General features: G+C 56.4%; 2 protein-coding genes across 2 annotated transcripts in view; one reads left to right on the top strand and one right to left on the bottom strand.

The window, feature by feature from the left end:
* Positions 1-3,379, bottom strand: part of MECR (mitochondrial trans-2-enoyl-CoA reductase) — a 59,741-nt gene extending 56,362 nt beyond the window's left edge. The window contains exon 1 of the mRNA XM_078774971.1: positions 3,173-3,379. Coding sequence (XP_078631097.1) covers positions 3,173-3,330 — 158 coding nt within the window. The 5' untranslated portion in view covers positions 3,331-3,379. The remainder of the gene's footprint in view (positions 1-3,172) is intronic.
* Positions 3,380-9,398: 6,019 nt separating this feature from the next.
* LOC137422883 (uncharacterized) lies at positions 9,399-27,149 on the top strand. Its single transcript, XM_068109513.2, has 5 exons — positions 9,399-9,417; positions 17,644-17,791; positions 17,886-17,962; positions 25,221-25,725; positions 26,177-27,149. The coding sequence occupies exons 2-5, from the start codon at positions 17,648-17,650 to the stop codon at positions 26,357-26,359; spliced, it is 909 nt and encodes a 302-aa protein (XP_067965614.2). The 5' UTR covers positions 9,399-9,417; positions 17,644-17,647; the 3' UTR covers positions 26,360-27,149.
* Positions 27,150-27,799: the final 650 nt, after the last annotated feature.

The following is a 27,799-nucleotide window of genomic DNA, read 5'->3' as shown; positions in this document are numbered from 1 at the left end:
GATGTGAAGGCAGCTGAAGATTTTATTATAACTTTTGCCGAACTGATAGAAGCCGAAGGATACATCCCCCAGCAAATCTTCAACTGTGACGAGACAGGGCTCTTCTGGAAAAAATGCCGAGGAGGGCGTATATAACGGCAGAGGAGAAGAGCATGCCAGGCCACAACTTGTTCAGAGTGCCGGCGATAGCTCGCCTTCTCTTTGTGGAAGACACGGTGAGATCCTTAACATCCAACAACTAATGGGACGCAAACGGGGCGCCCAGTTTAGCAGTACACACATTGATGAATCACCCTGCCTGTGAAACACCGACATGACAGGTTATAGCTGGGTCGGGATTCAAACCCAGGCTGGACAGTTTAGAGTCAAGTGTGCGTACCTCCAGTCCAGGCCATCCTGCCAACTTGTATGCTGCATACAGGTGAAATATAAAGCGCGAGATATTTTTATATATACTGTATATTTCAAAAAAAATTGGTGTGGTTTTTGGGGGGCTGGAACGGATTAATAGCATTTCAATTCATTTTAATGGGGAAATTTAATTTGAGAAACGAGCAAATTGAGTTACGAGCTCGGTCACAGAACGAATTAAACTCGTAAGTCAAGGTTTCACTGCATACAGACTTGGCATTTAATATGGAATATTTTTTTTGTGGGGGTGAACTTACTTTTCAGGATGTCTTAGGACCAAAAGTTCATTGGAATTATGTTGAAATTATTCTAGATTTTGTTAATGTGACCTTTAAAAGAAACAAAAACCACATTTGACATTTCGAAACAAATAAATTGATCCTCCAAAGTTAGGTTGTAAACTGATATCGAACTCAATTAATGGACAGTACTGTGTTAAACTTCTGTACGTTTTCCAGAAGTATCTCTTTATTTTGCACATTAGCCAAAATTTTTTTTAACAAAAACAAAAGTTAAATTACGACTGGGATTACGGACTAAAATTACAGTTCAGTACTTCGTGTAACCCCCACGAGCATTCAGGAGAGCACATACACGTTTAGGCATGCTGTTCACGAGATTTGCCAAGGTTTGGACAGGAATCGCTTGCCATGCAGTGACAATAGCCTGCTGCAATTCACGCACAGAGGTTGGCTACTGTGGTCGATTTGATGCGTTAATTCTGCCCACAAGTTCTCTATCAGATTCATATCCACGGACATGGCAGGCCACTCCATATGCTCTACACCACGGTCAGCAAGAAAGTGTTGGATCATGCGAGCACGATGAGGCCGTGCATTGTCATCTTGGAAGACAAAGTTTCCTCGAAAGGCTGCACGAGCAAATGGAAGCAATGTTTCTTCCAGAATGGCCCTGTACTTGAACTGGTTCAGGTTTCCATTCAGAACAACCAGGTCAGTTTTGCCCCCTGCAGGAAAAGCAGCCCAAACGGTCACCCCACCACCTCCAACTTGGACTCTTGGCACTATACAATCTTTGTGTAGGCTTCATACACTTGTCTGCGCACTCGGACACGGCCATATTGACGATAGACCAGAAATCTAGACTCGTCACTGAAGATCACATGACTCCAGTGACCTGGCTGCCATTGACGGTGCTCTCTGGCCCACTGCAATCAGCGCTGGCGGTGTTGTCTGGTCAGGCGTGGCTTTCGCCACGGGATAAGCTTGGGAGGAGCTTATCCATGAAGCTTATTTCGCTTATTTCGCTTATTTCGTTTGATACAATGCAGAGTCAATCTAGTGGGAAACACATATTTAACCTACATAGAATAAGGAAATAAGAAAGCGGTGAGTCAAAAGCGGTGCGAGTGGTGTTCAATCCCGCAAGCCGCCATTGCCCATGTGCTCATCTCGGAGAAGAGGGGGGGTAGGAGCCGCCAACTCACAGGCGTGGCAGGGGACGCCTGGCACGATAGCCTGCTTGAACCAGTCGTTGGTTGACTAGCCTTCTGGATACAGGCACATTTGTCAGTTGCTGCCACTCAGCCCTAAGCCGATTAGCTGACTTGGTACGGCCATTGCGGACTAACCGGTGCAGCTGGCGATCATCCCTCCTTGTGGTTCTGCGGGGACGTCCTGGCCTCGGTATTGGAGTAGGGACACCCATCTGAGCATTTCGTTTCAGGATCTTTGACACCTGATGTTGAGTGATGCCATACTGCCGAGCAATAGCAAGCTCTTTCATGCCGTAATTTTGTAAAGCCACCACTCCATGACAAACAGCATTGTCAAGTTGACGGACCATCTCCAGAGGAATCGGCAATAACTTTTGGAGACGTGCAGCAGTTGTTTTCCACTAATACATAACGCAACAACCCTTGTATACCCGACTGTGAAGCCAATCGTCAAATGCACCTGTCCGTACATTTTGCCACGCCACCTGCGATATAATCCTGTTGTTGACTTCTTGCTGCGACAGACAATCAGTGACATGGTTCTTTTAACAAATAAATCACCAAAGTGTAAAAGAAACTCACCAGATTGATATACTGAGTTAAGAAAGTAAACCCAAGTCAAGAAAAAATATATATTCCATATTAAATGCCAAGTCTGTGTATGTATGTATATATATATATATATATATATATATACACAACTGGACCAAGCATACTCCCCTGTGGTACCCCCACTGTAGTCACCATCCCATTTTGAGACATACCACTTTCTACTTGTACAAATTGTGACCTATCAAAGGTATCAGATAAATAATTTTCAACTCATTTAATTAATAATTATCAATGGATGAAAAACACACTCATTTTTTTTTGAACAAGTTTAACATGACGAACTGAATCAAATGTGATGGTGATGAAGAAGATGAAGAATCGGATGGGTATTGAAGATGAGGAAGAGGATGAATATTGAAGAAGATGTATTTGAAGATGAGGAAAAAAGTGAAGTAGAATAATATGAGGAAGAAAATGAAGATGAAGATGATGCTGCCTTAATGCTTTGATTCTACGAATGTGAACCCTGTATATTATTAATATTTATTTTCCTACTCGTAGCAGTGCATGGTAACGGGGCGGTGTAAGTGCACAGTGACAGTCACGTCCTGCATGATTTACCTTTCTCTCAATTTCAAAAGCGCCCAACGACTCCAAGTCCAAGATAACTTGTTTTAAACACCAAGAAGTGCCGACTAATGAAAGGGCGTTAAATTAAACCGAGGACGTGAGGGGACGATGGAGGGACATCACCTCAAAACCTCGGCGGGATCTCCGTGAGCGCGGAACACCAGGGCAGAGACCGCGCGTCTTGGAATACCACGTGATCCGAGTGTGAGAGAGCCGAACCGGGACGGGCAGACGCCAAATCGACCCATGTAGCGCAACCCAATGAACCCCATGGTCCCCATCACGAATTAGGATTTAAAACTCCAATTGTCCAATCCACGATGGTAAATAAAACGGTAAATCTTACCCGTAAGTAAATAAAAATCTTACCCGTAAATTACAAATCTCAATTTAATAATGCAATACCTGACGTGTTGTGTTTTAAATAAACTCCGCAGACAAACGGCTTCTAACTAACGCTAACTACTCCACCATGGCCGACAAAACAAGAACAGAGTAATTAAGCAATGGGTTCATTTAAATAAATGGAAAAGAAAGAGAAAGCTAATATGGGTGTGAAAGAGTAATTGTGACGTCTGTCAAAAGGTGAATGTGAGGCCTCTCAATCTGATATTTATACTGTGTAATGACTATTGTGAGAGTGAGACCCATTGCCAAAGATAGGGGACCATCTGTGTGTCGCTGAAGGAGCTGGGGCTTCCACGTCGATCGGAAGAATGGACGCGACAAAAAGCTGGAATTCATCCGAGTTGCTTTAATCAAACCAAACACTCAGGCACTCTGAAAAGCCCGTTTATCGGGCAGCAATATATATACATATTATCCCGGAGCGTTTGCCCAGGAAAGGCGAGAGGGGGCGTGGCCCAGCATCCCGACCGAGGCCTGGCAAGTTGAGCGCGGGCCTGCCCGGGCGTCCTGGACGAGCCCGGCATGGTGATCGCTCCGCGTCCTTGATAGGTGCAAGGCGATTGTGAAAACCCAGCGGTAGCCGCTACACACGTCACCCCAGAATCGACTTGCACCGGCAGGGTCAATTTGAGGGGGGTCCTGATGACCCGGCCGAAGCAACCCCTGGCGGGTCGTGGGAGGGGGTCCGGTGTGGTGGTGGGCGGTCGAGTGGGGGGCACCGTGTACGGGGGGCGGCCTCGCCGCGGCGGAAGGGCCACCCGTGGTGGGTGGTCGACGTCCACGTGCGCCGGCTTGAGGCAGTCCACCGCAATCCGGTCCGACCTGCCGCCGATGTCGATGACGAACGACTTGTCGTCCCGTCGCAGCACCCGGAAGGGCCCGTCGTACGGCGGCCGGAGTGGCCCCCGATGTGCGTCGTGATGCACAAAAACATACTCCGCTGTGCGAAGTGCTGGGGGGACGTAGGACTGGGGTCACCGTGGTGGGATGTTGGCATGGGGGCAAACCATCGGGCGGCCTCCTGGAGGTCCGTGCGCTGGTGAGCTGCGGACCAGGGACTGGTAGCGTCGGGCACGAATTCGCCCGGGACGCGTAGCGCTTGGCCATAGACAAGCTCGGCGGTGGATGCCTGGAGGTACTCCTTGGGGGCCGTGCGGAGGCCCAAAAGGACCCACGGCAGCCGGTCGGCCCAACCGCCGTCTTGAAGGCCGGCCATGAGCGCGGCCTTCATGGAGCGGTGGAATCGCTCGCACAACCCGTTTGCTTGGGGGTGGTAGGCCGTAGTACGGTGGAGCTTGACCCCCAGGTTGCGGGCGACCGCGCCCCACAGCTCGGAGGTGAACTGTGGTCCGCGGTCTGACGAGATGTCCGCTGGTGCGCTGAAGCGGGCGACCCAGGTGGCGATGAAAGCCTGCGCCACGTCGGCGGTGGTGGTGGAGACGAGGGGAACGGCCTCCGGCCACCTGGTGGTCCTGTCCACCATGGTGAGCAGGTGTGTGAACCCCCGTGACGGGGGGAGGGGGCCCACCAGATCCACGTTGACGTGGTCGAAACGTCGTTCGGGCACGGTGAAAGGTGCCAGCGGGGCCTGGGTGTGTCGGTGGACCTTGGCCCGTTGGCAGGCCGTGCAGGTGCTGGTCCAATCGCGGACGTCCCGACGAAGGCCGTGCCAGACGAATCGCGCCGACACCAGCTTCTGGGAAGCTTTCCGGCCCGGGTGGGAAAGGCCGTGGAGGGAGGCGAAGATGCGGCGTTGCCAGGTGACGGGCACGATGGGGCGAGGCTGGCCTTGGGAGACGTCGCAGAGCAGGACAGTGTCCGCGAAGGGGATGTCGGCCAGGCGGAGGCCCGTGTCCGCCGCCCGGAGGGCTTGCACCGTGGTGTCGGTGGTTTGGTCCGCCGCCATAAGCGCAAAGTCCACGCCCAGGTGGACCGCGTTCGCGCTGGCCCGGGAAAGACAGTCAGCCACGGCGTTGTTTTTGCCAGCGACGTGCCGGATGTCCGTGGTAAACTCCGACACGGCGGGGAGGTGGCGCTGTTGGCGGGCCGACCACGGCTCCATGACCTTGGCCATGGCGTAAACCAACGGCTTGTGGTCGACGAACGCCGTGAAAGGTCGGCCCTCCAGGAGGTGGCGGAAATGGCGGACGGCCAGGTGTAGACCGAGGAGCTCCCGGTCAAACGTGCTGTATTTGAGCTCGTTCGGCGGGAGCTGCCGGCTGAAAAAAGCGAGTGGCTGCCAAACCCCGTTCACCCATTGCTCATGTACAGCGCCCACCGCGTAGTCGGAGGCATCCGTGGTGAGGGCGATGGGAGCGTTGAGCACCGGGTGAGCGAGCAGTGTTGCGTCGGCGAGGGCCCGCTTTGAGCTTTGGAAGGCCGCATCCATTGCTGCGGACCAGGCGATGTCGTGCTTGGCCGGCTTGCCCCGGAGGGCTTCGTAGAGGGGCCGCATGAGTTGAGCAGCGCGGGGCACGAAGCGGTGATAAAAATTCACCATTCCCAGGAATTCCTGCAGGGCCTTTATGGTGCGGGGACGCGGGAACGTGGTGATGGCCCCGACCTTGGTTGGCAGTGGCACGGCCCCGTTCTTGGTGATGTGGTGGCCCAAAAAACCAACGGCCGTCGTGCCGAAGTGGCATTTGGCCGGGTTGACGATGAGGCCGTGCTCGCTGAGGCGCCCGAACAGTGTTCGGAGGTGGAGGAGGTGCTCGGCCCGGGACGTGCTGGCGACGAGGATGTCGTCCAGATAAACGAAAAGGAACGGCAGGTCACGCAGCACGCCGTCCATCAAGCGCTGGAACGCCTGAGCCGCGTTCTTGAGACCAAACGGCATCCGCAAGAATTCGAATAAGCTGAACGGCTTGATGACTGCCGTTTTAGGGACGTTGGCCGCCCTGACAGGTACCTGGTGATATCCCCGTATGAGATCAATTTTCGAAAAAATGACCCGTCCCGCCAGACGGGCGGAGAAGTCTTGGATATGCGGGATCGGGTACCTGTCGGGGGTGGTAGCGTCATTGAGACGGCGGCGGTAGTCGCCACACGGGCGCCATCCACCCCCCGGCTTTGGCACGATGTGCAGTGGCGAGGCCCATGCGCTATCGGAGCGCCGCACGATGCCGAGGTGCTCCAACGCGTCGAATTCGGCCTTCGCCATGGCGAGCTTGGCTGGGTCGAGGCGGCGGGCCCTGGCGTAGACCGGCGGGCCCGTGGTTGGTATGTGGTGCTCGATCCCATGCCGTACTGCGACGGCCGAAAACGTCGGCCGCGTGAGGGCCGGGAACTCCGTGAGCAGGCGAGCAAACTCGTTCGCCGCCGGGACGGCGCATGCCAGCTCGGTCGGCGCGGAGCTGCTCAATGTGCATACCAGGGAGCTGAAGGTTTCGGCGTTGATTAAACGACGCCGTTGGACGTCCACCAGCAGTCCGTGTGCGCAGAGGAAGTCGGCGCCTAGCAGAGCCATGGGCACGTTTGCGGTTACAAACGTCCAAGCAAAGCGTTGGCCGCCGAAGCAGAGGGTGACGTTGCGCGGGCCGAAGGTGCGGATGGTCGATCCGTTGGCCGCAACCAAGGAGGGGCCGCAAACCACGGATTGCCTGTCCTGGTCAGAGGCGGGTATGACGCTCAGTTGGGCGCCGGTGTCGCACAGGAAGCGCCGTCCGGACGCTTTATCCGTGATGAACAGTAAGTTGCCCGTGTGGCCGGCGCTCATGGCTGGTAATGAACGCCGGCCCGGCCGTTTCCCGGCCTGCCGAAGGTGCACGGGGGTCGGCATGTCCGGGCCTTCTGTCCGAACCTGGCATGATAGTAACACCACGCTTGGTCAGGTGGAGGCCCCGGTCGTCGTGCTGGAGGTGGTCGGCTCGGTGTAGCGGCCGCCAATTGCGTCGGCAGTTCGGTCGTCGACCGTGCCGGGTGCTCAGGCGCCATGGGTGTTGCGTCGGACGGCGGTGGGTCCCATGTCGCCGCTGCGATGCGCTGTCCTGCGGCGGAGATCTTGTCGGCTTCTCTGGCAAGGGCCCGGGGATCTGTGATCGTCGTGCTTGCCAGGGCGAGGCGTACCGGGTTAGGCAGCTGACGGAGGAACAGCTCCCGGAACAGGAATGCCGGAGAGTGCTCGCCGAGCAGTGAAAGCATGTAGTCCATTCGCTCGGAAGGGCGCGTGTCGCCGAGCTCGGGCAGGTCGAGCAGGCGCCGTGCGCGTTCTGCCGATGGGAGGGCGAAAGCGTCGAGGAGAAGCTTCTTAATCACGCCGTATTTGTCAGCGGCTGGCGGGCTCTCGAGGAGGCTCAGGGTGCGGGCCGCGGTGGCCGAACCGAGCGCTGCTACCACATGGTGGAAACGGGTGTCGTCGGCCGTGATGCCTCGCAGGGCGAACAGGGAATCCGCCTGTGCGAACCAAACCGCCGCGTGAGCCTCCCAGAAGGTAGGCAGTTTAAGGGCGACTGCCGTGTCCATGTCGGTAGGTCACCAATGAAGGAGCTGGGGCTCCCACGTCGATCGGAAGAATGGACGCGACAAAAAGCTGGAATTCATCCGAGTTGCTTTAATCAAACCAAACACTCAGGCACTCTGAAAAGCCCGTTTATCGGGCAGCAATATATATACATATTATCCCGGAGCGTTTGCCCAGGAAAGGCGAGAGGGGGCATGCCCGGGTGTCCCGACCGAGGCCTGGCAAGTTGAGCGCGGGCCTGCCCGGGCGTCCTGGACGAGCCCGGCATGGTGATCGCTCCGCGTCCTTGATAGGTGCAAGGCGATTGTGAAAACCCAGCGGTAGCCGCTACACCGCCAAGTTTCCAGCAGATTGTCAGGGCAGCACCTCGAGTTGGTGTCCAGCCAGAGATGGGGATGGGGGAGGCGAAGCCCCGGCTGCTCCGCAGCAGCCTTTGTTTTAGAACTGGACCCCTGGATGTGGTACACTAAGTTTGGTGGGGCTCTATTCCTCGTAAGCTGTAATTACAATCGGTTTTTAATGAGGACACTTCAGTTCGAGTGGATAATCAAGTAAATAAAACAGGAAAAAACCCCACCGCGAGAGCGGTCAGCGGCTTCACGTCAGGTCGTGAATAAAACTTCTCGAGACGCTAAGCCCTCCCATTTTTCCATCCGCTCCTCCCATCTGTTCCTCTGCTCCTCCCATCCCATTGCTTCCTCCGCCCCACCCATCGCTTCCTCCGCCTCGCCCCGCCCATCCCTTCCTCCGCCCCTCCCATCTTCCTCCGCACCTCCCATCTCTTCCTCCGCACCTCCCATCTCTTCCTCCGCTCCTTCCATCTCTTCCTCCGCTCCTCCCATCTCTTCCCGTGCCCCTCCCAACTCTTCCTCCGCCACGCCCATCTCTTCCCCCACCCCGCCCATCTCTTCCTCCGCCACGCCCATATCTTCCTCCACTCCTCCCATATATTCCTCCGCACCTCCCATCTCTTTCTCCGCCCCGCCCATCTCTTCCTCCACCACGCCCATCTCTTTCTCCGCCCCGCCCATCTCTTCCTCCGCCACGCCCATATCTTCCTCCGCCCCTCCCATATATTCCTTCGCCCCCCCCACCCCCATCTCTTCCTCCACCCCTCCCATCTCTTCCTCCGCACCTCCCATCTCTTCCTCCACCCCTCCCATCTCTTCCTCCGCCCTGCCCCATCTCTTCTTGTGCCCCGCCCATCTCTTCCTCCGCCCGGCCCATCTCTTCCTCCACCCCTCCCATATCTTCCTCTGCCCCTCCCATTTATTCCTTCACCCTCCCCCATCTCTTCCTCCGCCCCTCCCATCTCTTCCTCCGCCCCGCCCATCTCTTGCTCCGCCCTGCCCATCTCCCCTACCTATTGGTTTCGTTCGACGACCGAAGGGATGTTATCCGGTCTCTTAAAGTGAAAAGACCGTGACAGGAGCACCCCGCCCCTCCAGTGAGGGAGTTCATCCCACCCTCTTGGTTTCCTGTTGGTGATACGATCCCCCAGGTAGGCCGGGCCGGTGGTCGTACGACTCGCCTGTGGTGTGTGGTCCTCGGTGGTGGAGCAAGAGCCGCACAGCCACAGAATACTAGAGTTCGGCGAACTTAACAATAAACACCATATTAACCAACTGTTCAGGTAGCGTTAATTACGTGCTAATGGAACGTACCTGTGAGACCTTTAATATCGCTTCGACCTTTTTACACACATTTGACTTTAGACCCTCGGACCCTCACTACTTTAACTTTAGACCCATTAACCCCTCAATACCGTTAGACATTTTACACCATTTAACCCTTTAGGACCAATTAAGGTTGTGGTAAAGTTTGACCAGATTTGCATAATATGTAGTTTCTGAGAAGGAAGCAAATTCCTATTTTGGAGGGTCAAACCTGGATCCACTTTGACCCCGGTAAACCCCCTTAGACCCCGATTTTTTTTAATGCCGTGAACAAACTTTCGTCACAACACAACAAATATCATTTGCACCAAGTTTGGTCGCAATGGTTTGGGAGAAGTTTCAAGTGTTTACGGACTACGCGCCATCGCATAAGCTCACCTGAACTTCGTTCCAGGTGATAAAAACAAAAATCGGTATTAAAAAGAAAAAGTTCCTTTTGGTAAACATTGAAAACTTTTCCTAAAGCGCGGTGCTATGCGCGCTTACTTGTACAACAAGAAGGATGCGGACAACGCAGTAAGTTTAAGAGTCTTTATTATCAGAGCTCACTGTAGCACTGCTGCGCTCCGGGCTGCGCGCCCGGTGTATATCCCACGGCCACGCCTACCCCTCGGGCGTGGCCGCCGCCCACTTGGTGCGTGGAATGATGCCCTCACGCCAGTGAGCTTTCGTGTCCGCCACACGCGCCCCCCCCCCCCCCCCAGAATTCCCGCGCACCTGGAGGGCCAGTTTGCGGGGCAACCGGATGACCCGGCCGAAGCGCCCTCTGGCGACTGGTGGCGTCCGGGGTGCAGGGATGCCTCCGGTTGCACCCGGGATGGGTGCAGGACCGGGGGGCGGCGGGCCTGGGCAGTGCCGGGGGTCCGCCCACAGGGGGGCGGCCCCGACGCGGGGGCCTAGCCACAGGCGGTGGGTGGTCCACGTCGAGGTGGGCCGGCTTGAGGCGATCCACCGATACGCGGTCGGGAGTGCCGCCGATGTCCAAGGTGAAATGTTTCACCCCGGTCTCCAGCACGTGGAAAGGCCCGTCGTACGGGGGCCGCAGTGGTGTCCGGTGGGCGTCGTGCCGGACGAAGACGTACTCCGTGGTGCTAAGCTCCGGGGCGACGTGCGTAGGCGGGTGCCCGTGGTGCGCCGTCGGCACCGGGATGAACCTCTGGGCGGTCTCCTGCAGTGCGGAGCGCTCCTGCGCCGTGGACCATGGTGCCGTGGGGTCGGGGAGGAACTCGCCCGGCACCCGCAGCGGTTGTCCGAAGACCAACTCCACCGCGGATGCGCGCAGGTCGTCCTTGGGCACCGTCCGGAGGCCCAGCAGGACCAAGGGGAGCCTGTCGACCCAGCCGCCGTCGCGGAGGGTGGCCCGGAGTGCGGCCTTCAACGAGCGGTGGAACCGCCCGCACAAGCCGTTGGCCTGGGGGTGGAAGGCCGTGGTTTGGTGCAGCTGGACCCCGAGCCCCCGCGCGACCGCCCCCCTAGTGCTCCGAAGTGAACTGGGGGCTGCGGTCGGACGAGATGTCCGAGGGGGCGCCGAACCGGGCGACCCAGGTGGCGATGAACGCCTGCGCGACGTCCGCCGCCGTCGTCGCCGCCAAAGGCACGGCCTCCGGCCACCGGGTGGTGCGGTCCACTATGGTGAGGACGTGGGTGAAACCCCGCGAGGGGGGCAGAGGTCCCAACAGGTCCACGTGCACGTGGTCGAACCTACGTGCCGGCACCGTAAACGGGGCCAATGGGGCCTGGGTGTGCCGGTGCACCTTCGTGCGCTGGCACGCGAGGCACGTCCTGGTCCAGCCGCGGACGGCCTTCTGGAGGCCATGCCAGACAAACTTGTCAGTGATCAACCTCTGGGAGGCCTTCGTGCCCGGGTGGGACAGGCCGTGGATTGCGTCAAAAACCTGGCGCTGCCAGCCCGCGGGCACGATGGGGCAGGCCGCCCGAGGGAGACGTCGCACAAGAGGGCCGCGCCGTCGAACGGCACCTCGGTGACGCGGAGGCCCGTGACGGCGGTCCGCAAGGCCTGGACGCCGGGGTCGGCGGCCTGGTCCGCCGCCATCCGGGCATAGTCGATGCCAAGGTGGACTGCGTGGGCGACGGACCGGGAAAGGCAATCCGCCACCGGGTTGTCCTTCCCCGCGACGTGCCGGATGTCCGTCGTGTACTCGGACACGGCCGAGAGGTGACGCTGCTGCCGGGCCGACCACGGCTCGGCGACCTTGCCCATCGCGAAAACCAGTGGCTAGTGGTCGACGAAGGCCGTGAACGCACGGCCCTCGAGCAGATGGCGGAAGTGCCTGACCGCCAGGTGGAGCCTGAGCAACTCGCGGTCGAAGGTACTATAGCGGCGTTCGGGCGGGCGAAGCTGCCGGCTGAAGAACGCCAACGGTTGCCAGGCACCACGCACCCATTGCTCGTGCACCGTGCCCACCGCATAGTCCGAGGCGTCGGTGGTGAGGGCGATCGGTGCATCGGGCGCCGGGTGCGTGAGCATGGTGGCGTTAGCCAAGGCGAGCTTCGCGCCCGCGAACGCCGCGTCCATCTGCTCAGTCCAGGTAACATCACCTTTGCCCGGCTTGCCCCGGAGGGCCTCGTGCAAGGGGCGCAGGAGCTGGGCGATGCGGGGCAGGAACCGATGGTAAAGGTTTACCATGCCCAGGAACTCCTGGAGCCCCTTGATCGTGCGGGGGCACGGAAACCCCTTCACCGCCTCCACTCTGGCCGGTGGGGGGACGGCCCCGTGCCTGGTGACGCGGTGCCCCAAAAAGTCGATGTCGGCGACGCCGAACCGGCACTTGGCGGGGTTCACGATGAGGCCATGCTGGCCCAGACGTTCGAAGAGCGTGCGGAGATGGTGTAGGTGCTCTTCGCGGGACGCGCTGGCGACGAGGATGTCGTCCAGGTACACGTAGACGAAATCCAAGTCGCGGAAGACGCTGTCCATTAGGCGCTGGAACGCCTGAGCCGCATTCTTCAAACCGAAGGGCATCCGAAGAAATTCGAAAAGGCCGAACGGTGTGATGACAGCCGTCTTCGGGATGTCCTCCGGCCTGACGGGGACCTGATGGTAGCCGCGTATGAGGTCCACCTTCGAAAAGAAGGACAAGCCCGCCAACCGGGCGGAGACGTCCTGGATGTGGGGGACGGGGTAGCGGTCGGGGGTGGTGGCGTCCTTGAGGCGCCGGTAGTCCCCGCACGGTCGCCATCCCCCGCCGGGCTTTGGCACGATGTGAAGCGGGGACGCCCAAGCACTCTCGGAGCGCCGCACGATGCCGAGCCGCTCCAGCGTAGCGAACTCTGCTTTAGCTACGGCGAGCTTCGTCGGCTCGAGGCGGCATGCCCGGGCGTAGACCGGTGGCCCGGCGGTGGGGATGTGGTGTTCCACCCCGTGCTTGAAGGCCCCCGCCGAGAAGGTGGGCCGCGTGAGGGCCGGGAAACCCGCGAAGAGGCGGGTGAATTCGTTCGCTGCCGAAAGCGTACAGATGAACCTGGCCGGAACCGAACCGCTCAGCAAGCCGCTCAGCGAGCCGCTCGATGAGCCACTCCGGGAGCTGCTCAACGAGGCGGGCAGCGCACAAGCGAGCGAGCTGAACGTCTCAGCCTGGACAAGCCTTCTGTGCTTGACGTCCACCAGTAGACCATTGGCACAGAGGAAGTCCGCGCCGAGCAGTGCCATAGGCACGTCGGCAGTGAGGAACGACCATCGGAAAACCTGCCCTCCGAACCGCAGAGAAAGGCAGCGTTTTCCGTACGTGCGAATGGACGTACCGTTGGCAGCAAGCAGCGCGGGGCCCCGGCCCGGGGACTGCTTGTCGGACGTACCGGCGGGAACGACACTCACCTGCGCTCCCGTGTCGCACAGGTGACGGCGCCCAGATAAGGTGTCCGTGATGAACAGTAGGCTGTTGGCACGGCCGGCGCTCAGTGCCACTACCGAGGGCCGGCCCAGGCGTTTCCCGACCTCCCGAATGAGCACGGCGGGCGACATTGCCGAGCCTCGTGGCCGAACTTGGCGTGGAAAAAACACCAGGTTTGTGGCGAAGGCGGGGGAGGCCGCGGTTTTCTCCGCGGCGGCGGCAGTGGGCGGGGCGTGGCGGCGGACACGAAATGCGCATCAGCCTCGAGATCCACGAGGTGTGGTGCATCAGCATCAGGGTCAGCCCCAAGAGCTGCGCCAAAACTCGCCTGGGTGTCCAACGCCGCGAAGAACCTGTCGGCCTCGGCAGCGAGAGCCCGGGGTTCCGTCGTCGCAGAACCGGCCAACGCGAGGCGGACTCGTGCCGGCAGCTGGCGTCGAAATAACGCCCGGAATAGAGCGTCCGGGGTTTCGTCGCCCATCAATGACAGCATATGGTCCATGCGGACCGACGGTCACGTGTCACCGAGCTCGGGGAGGTCCAGGTGGCGGTCGGCCCGAGCGTCCACCGTGAGGCCGAACGTGGCGAGGAGGAGACGCTTGATCGCCTCGTACCTGCCGTCAGCCGATGGGTTCCTCAGGACCGACACGACGCGAGTGGCCATGCCGGGCCCGAGGGAGGCGACCACGTAGCAGTACATGGTCTCGTCCACCGTGATGCCTCGAAGTCGGAACTGGGCTTCTGCCTGCAGGAACCAAACTTCGGCTTGAGCTTCCCAGAACTCGGGGAGCTTGATTGCAACTGCGTTGTTTGCCATTGCGATGGCGTATTCGGTCGGTCAGCGGCGGCTGATCCAACGTCGGAGGGTCACCAATAAAGCGCGGTGCTACGCGCGCTTACTTATACAACAAGAAGGATGCGGACAACGCAGTAAGTTTAAGAGTCTTTATTATGAGAGGTCACTGTAGCACTGCTGCGCTCCGGGCTGCGCGCCCGGTGTATATCCCGCGGCCACGCCTACCCTTCGGGCGTGGCCGCCGCCCACTTCGTGCCTGGAATGATGCCCTCACGCCAGTGAGCTTTTGTGTCCGCCACAATCCACTCTTTCGCTTCATGTACCATGAACGAAATTGATCACGTCTACGGGTCATTGGTCATGGAGATCATGTGCAATGACATCACGTGACATAAATCTATGATGGCTGAGCGAACTTTTGGAGTGGACATTTTAAAATTCCCACATTGTGATTAAAGTGACAACCGGTGAGAAAACGCTATTTATGACGTCACTCAGAGCGCGCGCTATCACTGTGCATTCTTCAGCCGCGCGTCATTACGTCACAGCTCCGGCTTTGATTGATCAGCGCGCGTCATTACGTCACAGCTCCGGCTTTGATTGATCAGCGCGCGTCATGACGTCACAGCTCCGGCTTTGATTGATGAGCGCGCGTCATTACGTCACAGCTCCGGCTTTGATTGATGAGCGCGCGTCATTACGTCACCGCTCCGGTTTTGATTGATGAGCGCGCGTCATTACGTCACAGCTCTGGGTTTGATTGATCAGCGCGCGTCATTACGTCACGGCTCCGGCTTTGATTGATGAGCGCGCGTCATTACGTCACGGCTCCGGCTTTGATTGATGAGCGCGCGTCATTACGTCACGGCTCCGGCTTTGATTGATGAGCGCGCGGTCTCTGCGGTATCGGGGCACAGGCACGACGCGCACGGTAACGGCGAAACCTAGCGTAACGAACTCGGAGGTCCGCGGTGGTGTGCGATCGGTGGAGAGACGGTGTGCACACAACCAATTAGGACTACGTCTTTGGAAACTCCCACGCAAAGGTACGCACGCTCAACGTGATCATACTCAGTGCACGCAAGCATGTACCTGTCCTGTTATACCTGGGTACGCTACCGCCGGACCCTTCCCAAACGTTTACACGAAACATGACGAAAGACTGATGAGTTCCCCACGCACGGATCTCATACAAGTTTGTTCTGAGTCGCGATCGTCCATCACTTCGTCCTCAGAACTCAGTTTTGCATTTTGAGGTGCGAGACGTTTACCACGCACACCACGCACACCGTACACGTACAATGCAGCGCAGAACAGCGACTTGGCATGGACAGCATCAAATTATGGATCCACAGAAGGCAATGGTCACATGGATTTTAACAAGTTATCACTGGGATCCAGCATCAAATACTCACCTTATCACAGCGACAGGTATCAAATACTCACCTTATCACAGCGATAGGTATCAAATGCTCACCTTATCACAGCGATCGGTATCAAATGCTCACCTTATCACAGCGATCGGTATCAAATGCTCACCTTATCACAGCGATAGGTTTCAAATGCTCACCTTATCACAGCGATAGGTATCAAATGCTCACCTTATCACAGCGATCGGTATCAAATGCTCACCTTATCACAGCGATAGGTATCAAATACTCACCATATCACAGCGATAGGTTTCAAATGCTCACCTTATCACAGCGATAGGTATCAAATACTCACCATATCACAGCGATAGGTTTCAAATGCTCACCTTATCACAGCGATAGGCATCAAATGCTCACCATATCACAGCGATAGGCATCAAATACTCACCTTATCACAGCGATCGTCATCAAATACTCACCTTGTCACAGCGACATGGCATCAAATGCTCACTTTATCACAGCAGCACATCAAATGCTCACCTTATCACAGCAACACCATCAAATGTGCACCTTATCACAGCAACACCATCAAATGTGCACCTTATCACAGGAGCACGACATCAAATGCTCACCTTATCACAGCAACACCATCAAATGCTCACCTTATCACAGCAACACCATCAAATGTGCACCTTATCACAGGAGCACGACATCAAATGCTCACCTTATCACAGCAACACCATCAAATGTGCACCTTATCACAGGAGCACGACATCAAATGCACACCTTATCACAGCAACACCATCAAATGCTCACCTTATCACAGCAACACCATCAAATGTGCACCTTATCACAGCAACACCATCGAATGTGCACCTTATCACAGGAGCACGACATCAAATGCTCACCTTATCACAGCAACACCATCAAATGCTCACCTTATCACAGCAACACCATCAAATGTGCACCTTATCACAGGAGCACGACATCAAATGCTCACCTTATCACAGCAACACCATCAAATGTGCACCTTATCACAGGAGCACGACATCAAATGCACACCTGATCACAGCAACATGGCATAACATGTTCACTTTATCACAGCGACATGGCATCAAATGCTCACTATCACAGCGACATGGCATCAAATGCTCACTATCGCAGCGACATGGCATCAAATGCTCACCTCATCACGGCATCAAATGTGGACCTTATCACAGCAGCACGACATCAAATGCTCACTTTATCACAGCAGCACGACATCAAATGTTCGCCTGATCACAGCAACATGGCATCAAATGTTCACTTTATCACAGCGACATGGCATCAAATGCTCACTCACAGCGACATGGCATCAAATGCTCACCTCATCACGGCATCAAATGTGCACGTTATCACAGCAGCACGACATCAAATACTCACCTTATCACAGCAAGATGGCATCAAATGTTCACTTTATCACAGCAACATGGCATCAAATGTTCACTTTATCACAGCAACATGGCATCAAATGTTCACTTTATCACAGTGACATAGCATCAAATGCTCAACCCGCTGCAGCGAAACCGTTGCCTTTTTGCCCGAGCACGATTTGCTTGAAGCTCTACTTTTGTTGGTAAACTACATGGTTTCTGTCGATTTTATGAATACGAATACTTGTGATTCTACCTGGACAACGTGCCAGGAGCTTGGAGAGGCAAGTTTGATAAATTAGATGATTCACCCGTCTAGGGGTCAAAGCAGAAATGGTTTAAATCAAAACAGGCATAGTGAGACAATGTGCCTGTGGTTGGGGGAGAAGTTGGTGGGTGGGAAGGGGTAGGGAGAGGGATGGAGTGCAGTGGGACGTGAGGCCCGTGAGGGTGTGGTAGAAGAAGGGTTGGGTTTCCGAGCTATTTGGTTTCACTCACTAACAATGAATGCCATGGGGTTATGTGGACCACCCCCTCGCTGGCACGTCCCTAGAACGATCGCTGCGTGCGGGCATCCAAAGGAAGGTTCTGCTCAAGTTGACAACACCCTTGTGTACCATAGCTGGATGACAGAAGGAGTGCAGCGCAACTCATCCACCGCTGGATCTGTAAACCCCTGCGGGATGACCGAGTCGATCCGGCAACGAGACCAGACGTGCGTTCGACAGAACATGAAGGGCAGGCAAGGCAGCACGGAGTACCTGACACAGGTGAAGGACCAAGCGGTGATGTGGCAGAACACCGGCTAAAACGGTACTTGGTGATGGAACTGAGTATATCCTGCATTGTTACCCCAACCCACAGGTGTTGGAACAGATCGCCAAACTCAATGCCGACCTGTCGTCATACCAGCAGGAACTGCGCAGAAAATCCGTGCACAGGTATGTACCTGCACATGAACTCGCATTTCATTGGGCGCTTTATAATTTGGTCCGAATCTCGATATTCCGATAATCGATATTTCTTGATAATCTCGATAATCGATATTTCCCACCAAAGCTAAGAGAGCGAGCAGCAAATTTGATTGGTTAAAATGGCGTTATATTTTGTCTAAGTACTGCCAAACTGGAGATATTTGGAAGCGTCAAGAAGGCAATTTGTTTTCTAGTGTAGGAGGAAAAGAGGTAGACCACAGGTGAGATGGGAGGATTGTGTGAAGAGGGATACCAGTAAGGTGGGGGTGGTTGGATATTGGAGAGAGTTGGCTGAGGAATGAGGGGAATGGAGGAGGGAGTATCGTGGACAAGGCAGAGCAGAAGCTTGCCATCACTGGACCTCACACGTCTTATAAAGGGAAGAGGAGGAGAACAAGTGTTCAAGTATCTTCCTATAATTCACCAAATGTCCGTCCGTCCGTTCCCAGGTACCGCAAAAACAGCTGAACCGATCGCAACAAAATTTTGGGTGGGTAATCCTGGGACCCCCAGGGGTAAAATAGGGTATATTGTTTTTCCAATTTTTCCAAACACGATGGAATAATATTTACCGGTATGAACAGTGATGTGGCTTTTATTGAAATTCTACAAATACTGTTTAGATTTTGATGATTTGCATGTGATATGATTTAACGGATGTTTATATAAATCGTTTAAAATAAAAAAGCCTTCAATTTCTGATATTTTGCCTTTTCATTTTGGACTCCAAATTGAAGCGACGCCCGGTCAGGTACTGTTGCTAGTATATTTAAATTGAAAAAAAAAATATTGTAAAAGGTTGGAGAAAAAACGACTTTTTGGGGGGATTTTACCGCCATTTATGCAGCGTCTTTTACACCACCTTATTTAACCCATTACATTAGTTCCTCTTGCCTGTTGTTTGTGTCCTTAATGACGTCCTTAAAAACAGCTCGGTTTCCTGTTTGGAACGATGCTAAATTTTGGTTGACTGCCAGACAGGCAGACAAACTATTACCCCGGACGAGTGCCCTGCGGAAGAGACGCCGTACAATTCGTCAAATTCAGAGGCAAAGTACTGCTAAAATGCAAGTTTGTGCTCCGATTCTTGTTCGACAGTGTTCAAAATGGAAAATGTGGCTGGCATTCCATAAAGTCTTCTTTCTGTAGGCATCGGTTGCAGGGTGTTCCACATATCAGGAATAATCAGCCTCAACCTCGACTGAATGCAATTCATTTGAAATCAAATCGTTCCTCGATCGTAGACCGATGGCTGTAGATAGATGGCTGTAGGTAGATAGAGTGAACCAATTGATGAACCCTCCTTTTGTGCTCGTCAAATTTGGATTCAGTGAAGCACTTGCTGTCAAATCTTACTATAATTCACCAAATGTCCGTCCGTCTGTCTGTCCATTCGAAAGTACCGAAAAACTGCTGAACCGATCGCAACGATATTTTGGGTGGGTAATCCTCGGATCTCCAGGAGTAAAATAGGCTATTGAAGCGCGGTGCTACGCACGCTTACTTGTATAACAAGGAGGAAGCGGACAACGCGGTAGGTTTAAATAGTCTTTATTTCAAGAGCTCCACTGTAGCACTGGAGCGCTCCGGGCTGCGCGCCCGGTGTATATCCCGCGGCCACGCCTACCGCTCGGGCGTGGCCGCCGCCCACTTGGTGCGCGGAATGATGCCCTCACGCCAGTGAGCTTTCGTGTCCGCCACACGCGCCCCCCCAGAATTCCCGCGCACCTGGAGGGCCAGTTTGCGGGGCAAATGGATGACCCGGCCGAAGCGCCCTCTGGCGACCGGCGGCGTCCGGGGTGCAGGGATGCCAGCTGGGATGCCTCCGGCTGCACCCGGGATGGGTGCAGGACAGGGGGGCGGCATGCCGGCGGGCCTGGGCGGTGCTGGGGGTCCGCCCGCAGGGGGGCGGCCCCGACGCGGTGGCTGATCCACGTCGAGGTGGGCCGGCTTGAGGCGATCCACCGAGACGCGGTCGGGAGTACCGCCGATGTCCAAGGTGAAATGTTTCACCCCGGTCTCCAGCATGCGGAAAGGCCCGTCGTACGGGGGCCGCAGTGGTGTCCGGTGGGCATCGTGCCGGACGAAGACGTACTCCGCGGTGCGAAGCTCCGGGGCGACGTGTGTAGGCGGGTGCCCGTGGTGCGCCGTCGGCACCGGGGCGAACCTCCGGGCTGTCTCCTGCAGCGCGGAGCGCTCCTGCGCCGCGGACCATGGTGCCGTGGGGTCGGGGAGGAACTCGCCCGGCACCCGCAGCGGTTGTCCGAAGACCAACTCCGCCGCGGATGCGCGCAGGTCATCCTCGGTCGTCGTCCGGAGGCCCAGCAGGACCCAGGGGAGCCTGTCGACCCAGCCGCCATCGCGGCGGGTGGCCCTGAGCGCGGCCTTCAACAAGCGGTGGAACCGCTCGCACAGGCCGTTGGCCTGGGGGTGGTAGGCCGTGGTCCAGTGCAGCTGGACCCCGAGCCCCCGCGCGACCGCCCCCCAGAGCTCCGAGGTGAACTGGGGGCCGCGGTCGGACGAGATGTCCGAGGGGGCGCCGAACCGGGCGACCCAGGTGGCGATGAACGCCTGCGCGACGTCCGCCGCCATCGTCGCCGCCAAAGGCACGGCCTCCGGTCACCGGGTGGTGCGATCCACCATTGTAAGGACATGGGTGAAACCCCGCAAGGGGGCAGAGGTCCCACCAGGTCCACGTGTACGTGGTCGAACCTTCGTTCCGGCACCGTGAACGGGGCCAATGGGGCCTGGGTGTGCCGGTGCACCTTCGCCGCGGACGGCCTTCCGGAGGCCATGCCAGACAAATTTGTCGGCGACCAACCTCTGGGAGGCCTTCGTGCCCGGGTGGGACAGGCCGTGGATGGCGTCAAAAACCTGGCGCTGCCAGCCCGAGGGCACGATGGGGCAAGGCCGCCCGAGGGAGACGTCGCACAAGAGGGCCATGCCGTCGAACGGCACCTCGGTGACGCGGAGGCCCGTGACGGCGGTCCGCAAGGCCTGGACGCCGGGGTCGGCATCCTGGTCCGCCGCCATCCGGGCATAGTCGATGCCAAGGTGGACTGCGTGGGCGACGGACCGGGAAAGGCAATCCGCCACCGGGTTGTCCTTCCCCGCGACGTGCCGGATGTCTGTTGTATATTCGGACACGGCCGAGAGGTGACGCTGCTGCCGGGCCGACCACGGCTCGGCGACCTTGCCCATCGCGAAGACCAGTGGCTTGTGGTCGACGAAGGCCGTGAACGCACGGCCCTCGAGCAGATGGCGGAAGTGCCTGACCGCCAGGTGAAGCCCGAGCAACTCGCGGTCGAAGGTAATATAGCGGCGTTCGGGCGGGCGAAGCTGCCGGCTGAAGAACGCCAGCGGTTGCCAAGCACCACGCACCCATTGCTCATGCACCGCGCCAACCGCGTAGTCCGAGGCGTCGGTGGTGAGGGCGATCGGTGCATCGGGCGAGTATGGTGGCGTTAGCCAAGGCGAGCTTCGCGCCCGCGAACGAACACGTCCATCTGCTCGGTCCAGGTAACGTCACCTTTGCCCGGCTTCCCCCGGAGGGCCTCGTGCAGGGGCGCAGGAGCTGGGCGATGCGGGGCAGGAACCGATGGTAAAAGTTTACCATGCCCAGGAACTCCTGGAACCCCTTGATCGTGCGGGGGCGCGGAAACCCCTTCACCGCCTCCACCTTGGCCGGTAGGGGGACGGCCCCGTGCCTGGTGACGCGGTGCCTCAAAAAGTCGATGTCGGCGACGCCGAACCGGCACTTGGCGGGGTTCACGATGAGGCCATGCTGGCCCAGACGTTTGAAAAGCGTGCGGAGGTGGTGTAGGTGCTCTTCGCGGGACGCGCTGGCGACGAGGATGTCGTCCAGGTACACGTAGACGAAATCCAAGTCGCGCAAGACACTGTCCATTAGTCGCTGGAACGCCTGAGCCGCATTTTTCAAACCGAAGGGCATCCGAAGAAATTCGAAAAGACCGAATGGCATGATGACCGCCGTCTTCGGGATGTCCTCCGGCCTGACGGGGACCTGATGGTAGCCGCGTACGAGGTCCACCTTCGAAAAGAAGGACATGCCCGCCAACCGGGCGGAGAAGTCCTGGATGTGGGGGACGGGGTAGCGGTCGGGGGTGGTGGCGTCGTTGAGGCGCTGGTAGCCCCCGCACGGTCGCCACCCCCCGCCGGGCTTGGGCACGATGTGGAGCGGCGACGCCCAAGCACTCTTGGAGCGCCGCACGATGCCGAGCCGCTCCAGCGTAGCAAACTCCGCTTTAGCTACCGCGAGCTTCGTCGGCTCGAGGCGGCATGCCCGGGCGTAGACCGGTGGCGGGGATGTGGTGTTCCACCCCGTGCTTGATGGCCCCCGCCGAGAAGGTGTGCCGCGTAAGGGCCGGGAAGCTGGCGAGGAGGCGGGTGAAGTCGTCCGCTGCCGGAAGCGTACAAACTAACCTCGCCGGGACCGAACCGCTCAGCAAGCCGCTTGGCGAGCCGCTCGGTGAGCCGCTCAACAAGTTGCTCAGCGCGCATGCAAGCGAGCTGAACGTTTCAGCCTGGACGAGACGTCTGTTCTTCACATCTACCAACAACCCGTGTGCACAGAGGAAGTCCGCACCGAGCAGTGCCATGGGGACACTGGCGGTTACGAACGACCATGTGAAGCGTTGCCTTCCGAACTGCAGGGAGAGGCAGCGCTTCCCGAATGTGCGTATGGGTGTTCCGTTCGCGACAAGCAACGCGGGGCCCCGGCCCGCTTGTCGGACGTAGAGGCAGGGATAACGCTCACCTGTGCCCCCGTGTCGCATAAGAAACGGCGCCCGGACAAGGAGTCCGTTATAAAAAGAAGGCTGCCGGAATGGCCGACGCTCAGGGCCGCTACCGAGCGCCGGCTTTGTAGTTTCCCGACTTGCCGAAGGAGCACGGCGGGCAACAATTCCTCGCCTTGTGGCCAAACCTGGCATGGAAATGGCACCAGGTTTGCGGCGAAGGCGGAGGCCGTGGTTTTCGCGGTGGTGGTGGGCGTGGCGTGGCGGCGGCCACGCAGCGTGCATCAGCCTCGGGATCCACGAGGTGTGGTGCATCAGCATCAGGGTCAGCCTCGGGATGCGCGACGGCCACGCCAAAACTCGCCTGCGTGTCCAAAACCGCAAAGAACTTGTCGGCCTCGGCAGCGAGAGCTCGGGGTTCCGTCGTCACGGAACCGGCCAACGCGAGGCGTACTCGTGCCGGCAGCTGGCGTCGAAATAACGCCCGGAATAGAGCGTTCGGGGTTTCGTCGCCCATCAGCGACAGCATATGGTCCATGCGGACCGACGGTCGCGTGTCGCCGAGCTCGGGGAGGTCCAGGAGGCGGTCGGCCCGTGCGTCCACCGTGAGGCCGAACGTGGCGAGGAGGAGACGCTTGATCGCCTCGTACCTGCTGTCGGCCGGTGGGTTCCTCAGGACTGACATGACGCGGGCGGCCGTGCCAGGCCCGAGGGAGGCGACCACATGGCAGTACATGGTCTCGTCCACCGTGATGCCTCGAAGTCGGAACTGGGCTTCTGCCTGCAGGAACCATACTTCAGCTTGCGCCTCCCAGAACTCGGGGAGTTTGATCGTAACCGCGTTGTTTGCCATTGCGATGGCGTATTCGGTCGGTCAGCGACGGCTGATCCAACGTCGGAGGGTCACCAATGAAGCGCGGTGCTACGCACGCTGACTTGTATAACAAGGAGGAAGCGGACAACGCGGTAGGTTTAAAGAGTCTTTATTTCAAGAGCTCCACTGTAGCACTGGAGCGCTCCGGGCTGCGCGCCCGGTGTATATCCCGCGGCCACGCCTACCCCTCGGGCATGGCCGCCGCCCACTTGGTGTGCGGAATGATGCCCTCACGCCAGTTAGCTTTTGTGTCCGCCACACTATTTAGTTTTCCCAATTTCAGCTTTGGTCTCCAGCATTCTCAGGTTTGGACTCCCGCATAACATTCGCGTCCACATAACGTTCATTGTGACGATGTTGCTTTCCCGGGTGCAGCACAAACGGCTGCACCGATCGGACTCGGTGACCTCGGACAAAGACCTTTTATAAGGACACGGGTTGAATCCCTGCTTGAGAGAATTCCATCCCCCTCCCCGCCATCACGGTCGTCTCTCCAACTCACAATCCCACGAGATATGCGGAAAGGACGACCCAAAACCAATTATCTTCTTTCATATAAACATCATTAAAAGTAAATAATGACCTCGGCCAAAGTTCAAACGACATTTAATCTCCACATGAGAGAATTCCACATAGCTATTTGGGCGGTGTATACGCTAACAGATCGCTGGCTCCATCGATTTTTCCAAGGCCGTAACAGCTGTCGTCTCAAAATCCTTTTAACTGTTGATTTGGTACAGTTACACATATCGGGAATTTGGTACACGTATCGGGAGTACATACGACATAGAGATTGTGAATGTGATAGCTCTGAGGCGTCTCAGTGACTGCGAGCACCAACATGGCGGCTGTAACATTAAAATCTGGCTTCCAGCCCCCTCACCACCCAAAGCCTTCAACCAGACATATTAACACGCTCCTCCCCCTTCATTCCCGTTCTTCAAAGCAAAGCGGTAAAAATTGTTGTATCGCCATTATATATTACGAGCAACGGTACCCGCCCTAAGGGCGGGGCTTCAATTGGGAGGCGCGATCTATTTTAACATCCGTTAAATATCACACGCAAATCATCAAAATCTAAACAGTATTTTTAGAATTTCAATTTTTTTTAAAAACCACATCACTGTGATTTGATGATTTGTGTGTGATATGATTTAACGGATGTTTCTATGAATCGTTTAAAATAAAATAAAAAGCCTTCAATTTCTGATATTTTACCTTTTCATTTGGGCCTCCCAATTGAAGCCCCGCCCATAGGGCGGGTACCGTTGCTAGTGTAAACAATCCTGCAATCTCTCAGAGACCAAAAGTGGTCATTTTTATTTGCAGGTGGGGTATGGGGAGCAGGCAGGTAAATGAGCATGCACAAGTGCTATGCCAAACACCTTCCATAGAGTCCTCATGCCTTCGGTCCCCATTCATCCCCCACATGAGACTTGGTCCCCTTCTGTGTGCAGATGGCAGAATTAGCCTTAAATCTTTCATCATCCAGCAATTCCCCACCATGTAGACTTTTATTCAGGTGCATACGTAGAGTTCATCCACCGCACTGCAAACCCGTGTGCGTGTGTCTCATGTGCCTTACCCCACACAGCCCAAGGCCTGGCTCCGCTCTATCCCAGCACAAGGACGAAGGAGGGCATCCTCGCTGCATTCAGAATGCAAACGGTCAAAACGTCACCGCCAAAGGAGTTGTGGTCGATCACCTGGGAGGACATCCCAGATCCCCTCACTCACAGCCAGAGGACCTACTGACCTCAGACATCACTTCGGAGCGATCTCTCGTGGGCACAGCGAGCAGTCACGGACCGGACCACAGCAGCAGCTCCGCGCAGAGTGCCACCCTCGGAGCCAGCAGCACTGCAGCAATATCCCGGTCGAGATACGAAGACTCGTTCTCTGGCATGAAAGTCGGTGTACCACCACCTCTCCCGGCTCGTGGGTTCCATGAACAAGAGGTGTCGGTACGAGTGCAAGGCTCATCCCGCATTCCACTACACATCGAGGAGGCGGTCGAGGACTGGACAAAAGCACCTCCTCGTGACGGTGAAGGCAAGGAAGGGCATCATGCGCTTTTGCTACCGACGTGGGCTGAAAAGGTTTGTGAGCATCTCATGCATGTGAGCCTTGCGGCCGGGTCTTTGTCTCTATTTATGAAAGCATTATGTATGCATAAGCTTGTACCGCCAGCGAGTATAACGGAACCGTAGACCTGAGAGAAAGGTGTGTTTGATATCATATAATGAGGAAAGTGACAAATGACACATGGGGAATGGAGATGTCAGATGTAACTCAAGGAAAGTGTCATCAGGACAAGTGGAGCCACTGCCAGATTCCTGGGTTCAGGTTTGCTTTGCTGGTCTCCTCCAACTAGTCAATGAACATATTGAACAAGGATAATCCATGAGCAGTTCAAGCAATAAAGCTTCACATGAACGTGTTTTCACCATTAGAAACCAGTTTTTGTGAACGTGGTGGTATCACCACTCCATGCATTCCCAATGCTTGTACTCCCATCTAATCCCTGCCCTACTTCTCTCTGCCCTGCAGGATGTACCCCGGTCCCCCCTCCTTGCATACCGGTTCGACCGACCAGCACGACCCACCTGCCGGCGCCCCCCATCGCGTTGGGCTCACACCCATCCTGCAGGACCACCTGAGGACACCATGCCAAGGGACGTAGCGACTACCATCCAACTATTCTGGGAGGCTGCCAGAAGCACCGTGGTATAATGGTGTCGAGGTCACGATGACACAAAGCCATCGAGGTCCACATCTACATTTACACATGGCCGGGGCTCCAAGTCATATCAAATACTCTGATGGTCTCACGGACGGCGTGTGTATCCATAATAAGGCAAGAGTGCGCTTTGTTTATGGAACAATAATATAAACATGACACGATCAAAATAACTTGGCATGGGGGGGGGGGGGGTGGGGCGGTGAGGAGAGGAGTGTGGGCGCAGAGAGGAGTGCGGGGGAAGAGGAGTGTGGGGGTGGAGAGGAGTGGGGGCAGAGAGGAGTGTGGGGGCGGAGAGGAGTGTGGGGGCAGAGAGGAGTGGGGCGGTGAGGAGTGTGGGAGCAGAGGAGTGTGGGCGCAGAGAGGAGTGTGGGGGCGGAGAGGAGTGTGGGGGTGGAGAGGAGTGGGGGCGGAGAGGAGTGTGGGGGCAGAGAGGGGTGTGGGGGCGGTGAGGAGTGTGGGCGCAGAGGAGAGAGGAAGCAGTTAAACATATCTGCCAAAGCCTCCCATGTGAGGCAGAGGAAGCGGTGCGTTTGCCAGGAATACCAGCGAGCGCCCCATGTTGTCTTCTCACAATCGGGTACGGATATTTGGGGAGTAATAAATCTTAGACTTGCTAACGAGGACAAAACCTCATAAGAGAGAAAGTTCCATAAAAAGCTGCACAACCTCACCATTTATACTATACATAGATACAGCTCCAAAAATATAAACATTTAAAACTTGTTTTGCAAATATGTACTGGTTTTATAAATTAATAAAAGATCTTTGTTGAACAGTTAACCCCATCATGGTGCTCGTTTTAAGGCAGATCTCTTTCGGGAAATTACCATGGACTAGCACCCACAAAGGGCAATGGTCACATGGATTTTAACACGTTCATAACATACACCAGGTACTCCTTGGAACGTCACAGGAGTGCAGGTGAATTAGGTACAATGTGGTCTTGTGTATAGCAAAACCTGGGATGGATCAAAGATGACGTCTTTCACGAACCGACTGGCCAGGCCTGACGTTTTTCGACCAAGTAATTTGTCCAGGGTGCCGGCCATAGCTCGCCTACTCCAAGGACACCGTGGCATCTCTACCGCCCACCGACGAATGGCGGTAGACGGGACGCAACTCCATGAAACACCAGGATGGCAGTTTATAGCTGGATCGGGATTCAAACCCAAGCTGGACAGCTTTGAGTGCAGTGTGCGTACAAGTCGGCCATCCTAGCAGCCCTCCCGCTTGTGTATCCAAAATAAAAACAGCCGCCCGCACCACAATGCAACAGTTGCCAAACCAGCAGCGGTGTGCTCATCACAGATATCATTAAATGACATGGATGGAGTTACACGATCGGGCAGGGGCCTTCACACCCAGGCTTCACGACCGTATTTCCATCCCATTTCAAGGATATATTTATCCGGGCAGAATCTCAACTTTTC

This window comes from Myxine glutinosa, chromosome 3 (genome assembly GCF_964187855.1).
Source record: "Myxine glutinosa chromosome 3, kmMyxGlut1.1, whole genome shotgun sequence".
Taxonomy (NCBI): Eukaryota; Metazoa; Chordata; class Myxini; order Myxiniformes; family Myxinidae; genus Myxine; species Myxine glutinosa.
The sequence above is the reverse complement of the archived record's forward strand: the minus strand, read 5'-3'. Positions and strand labels throughout refer to the sequence as shown.

Bases quoted from the DNA above. Each gene is read 5' to 3' on its own strand.
- LOC137422883 (XM_068109513.2), top strand. From the start codon at position 17,648: ATGACAGAAGGAGTGCAGCGCAACTCATCCACCGCTGGATCTGTAAAC. The intron at 17,792-17,885 runs GTGAAGGACCAA...CCCAACCCACAG, and splicing joins GCACGGAGTACCTGACACAG to GTGTTGGAACAGATCGCCAA. The intron at 25,726-26,176 runs GTTTGTGAGCAT...TCTGCCCTGCAG, and splicing joins TACCGACGTGGGCTGAAAAG to GATGTACCCCGGTCCCCCCT.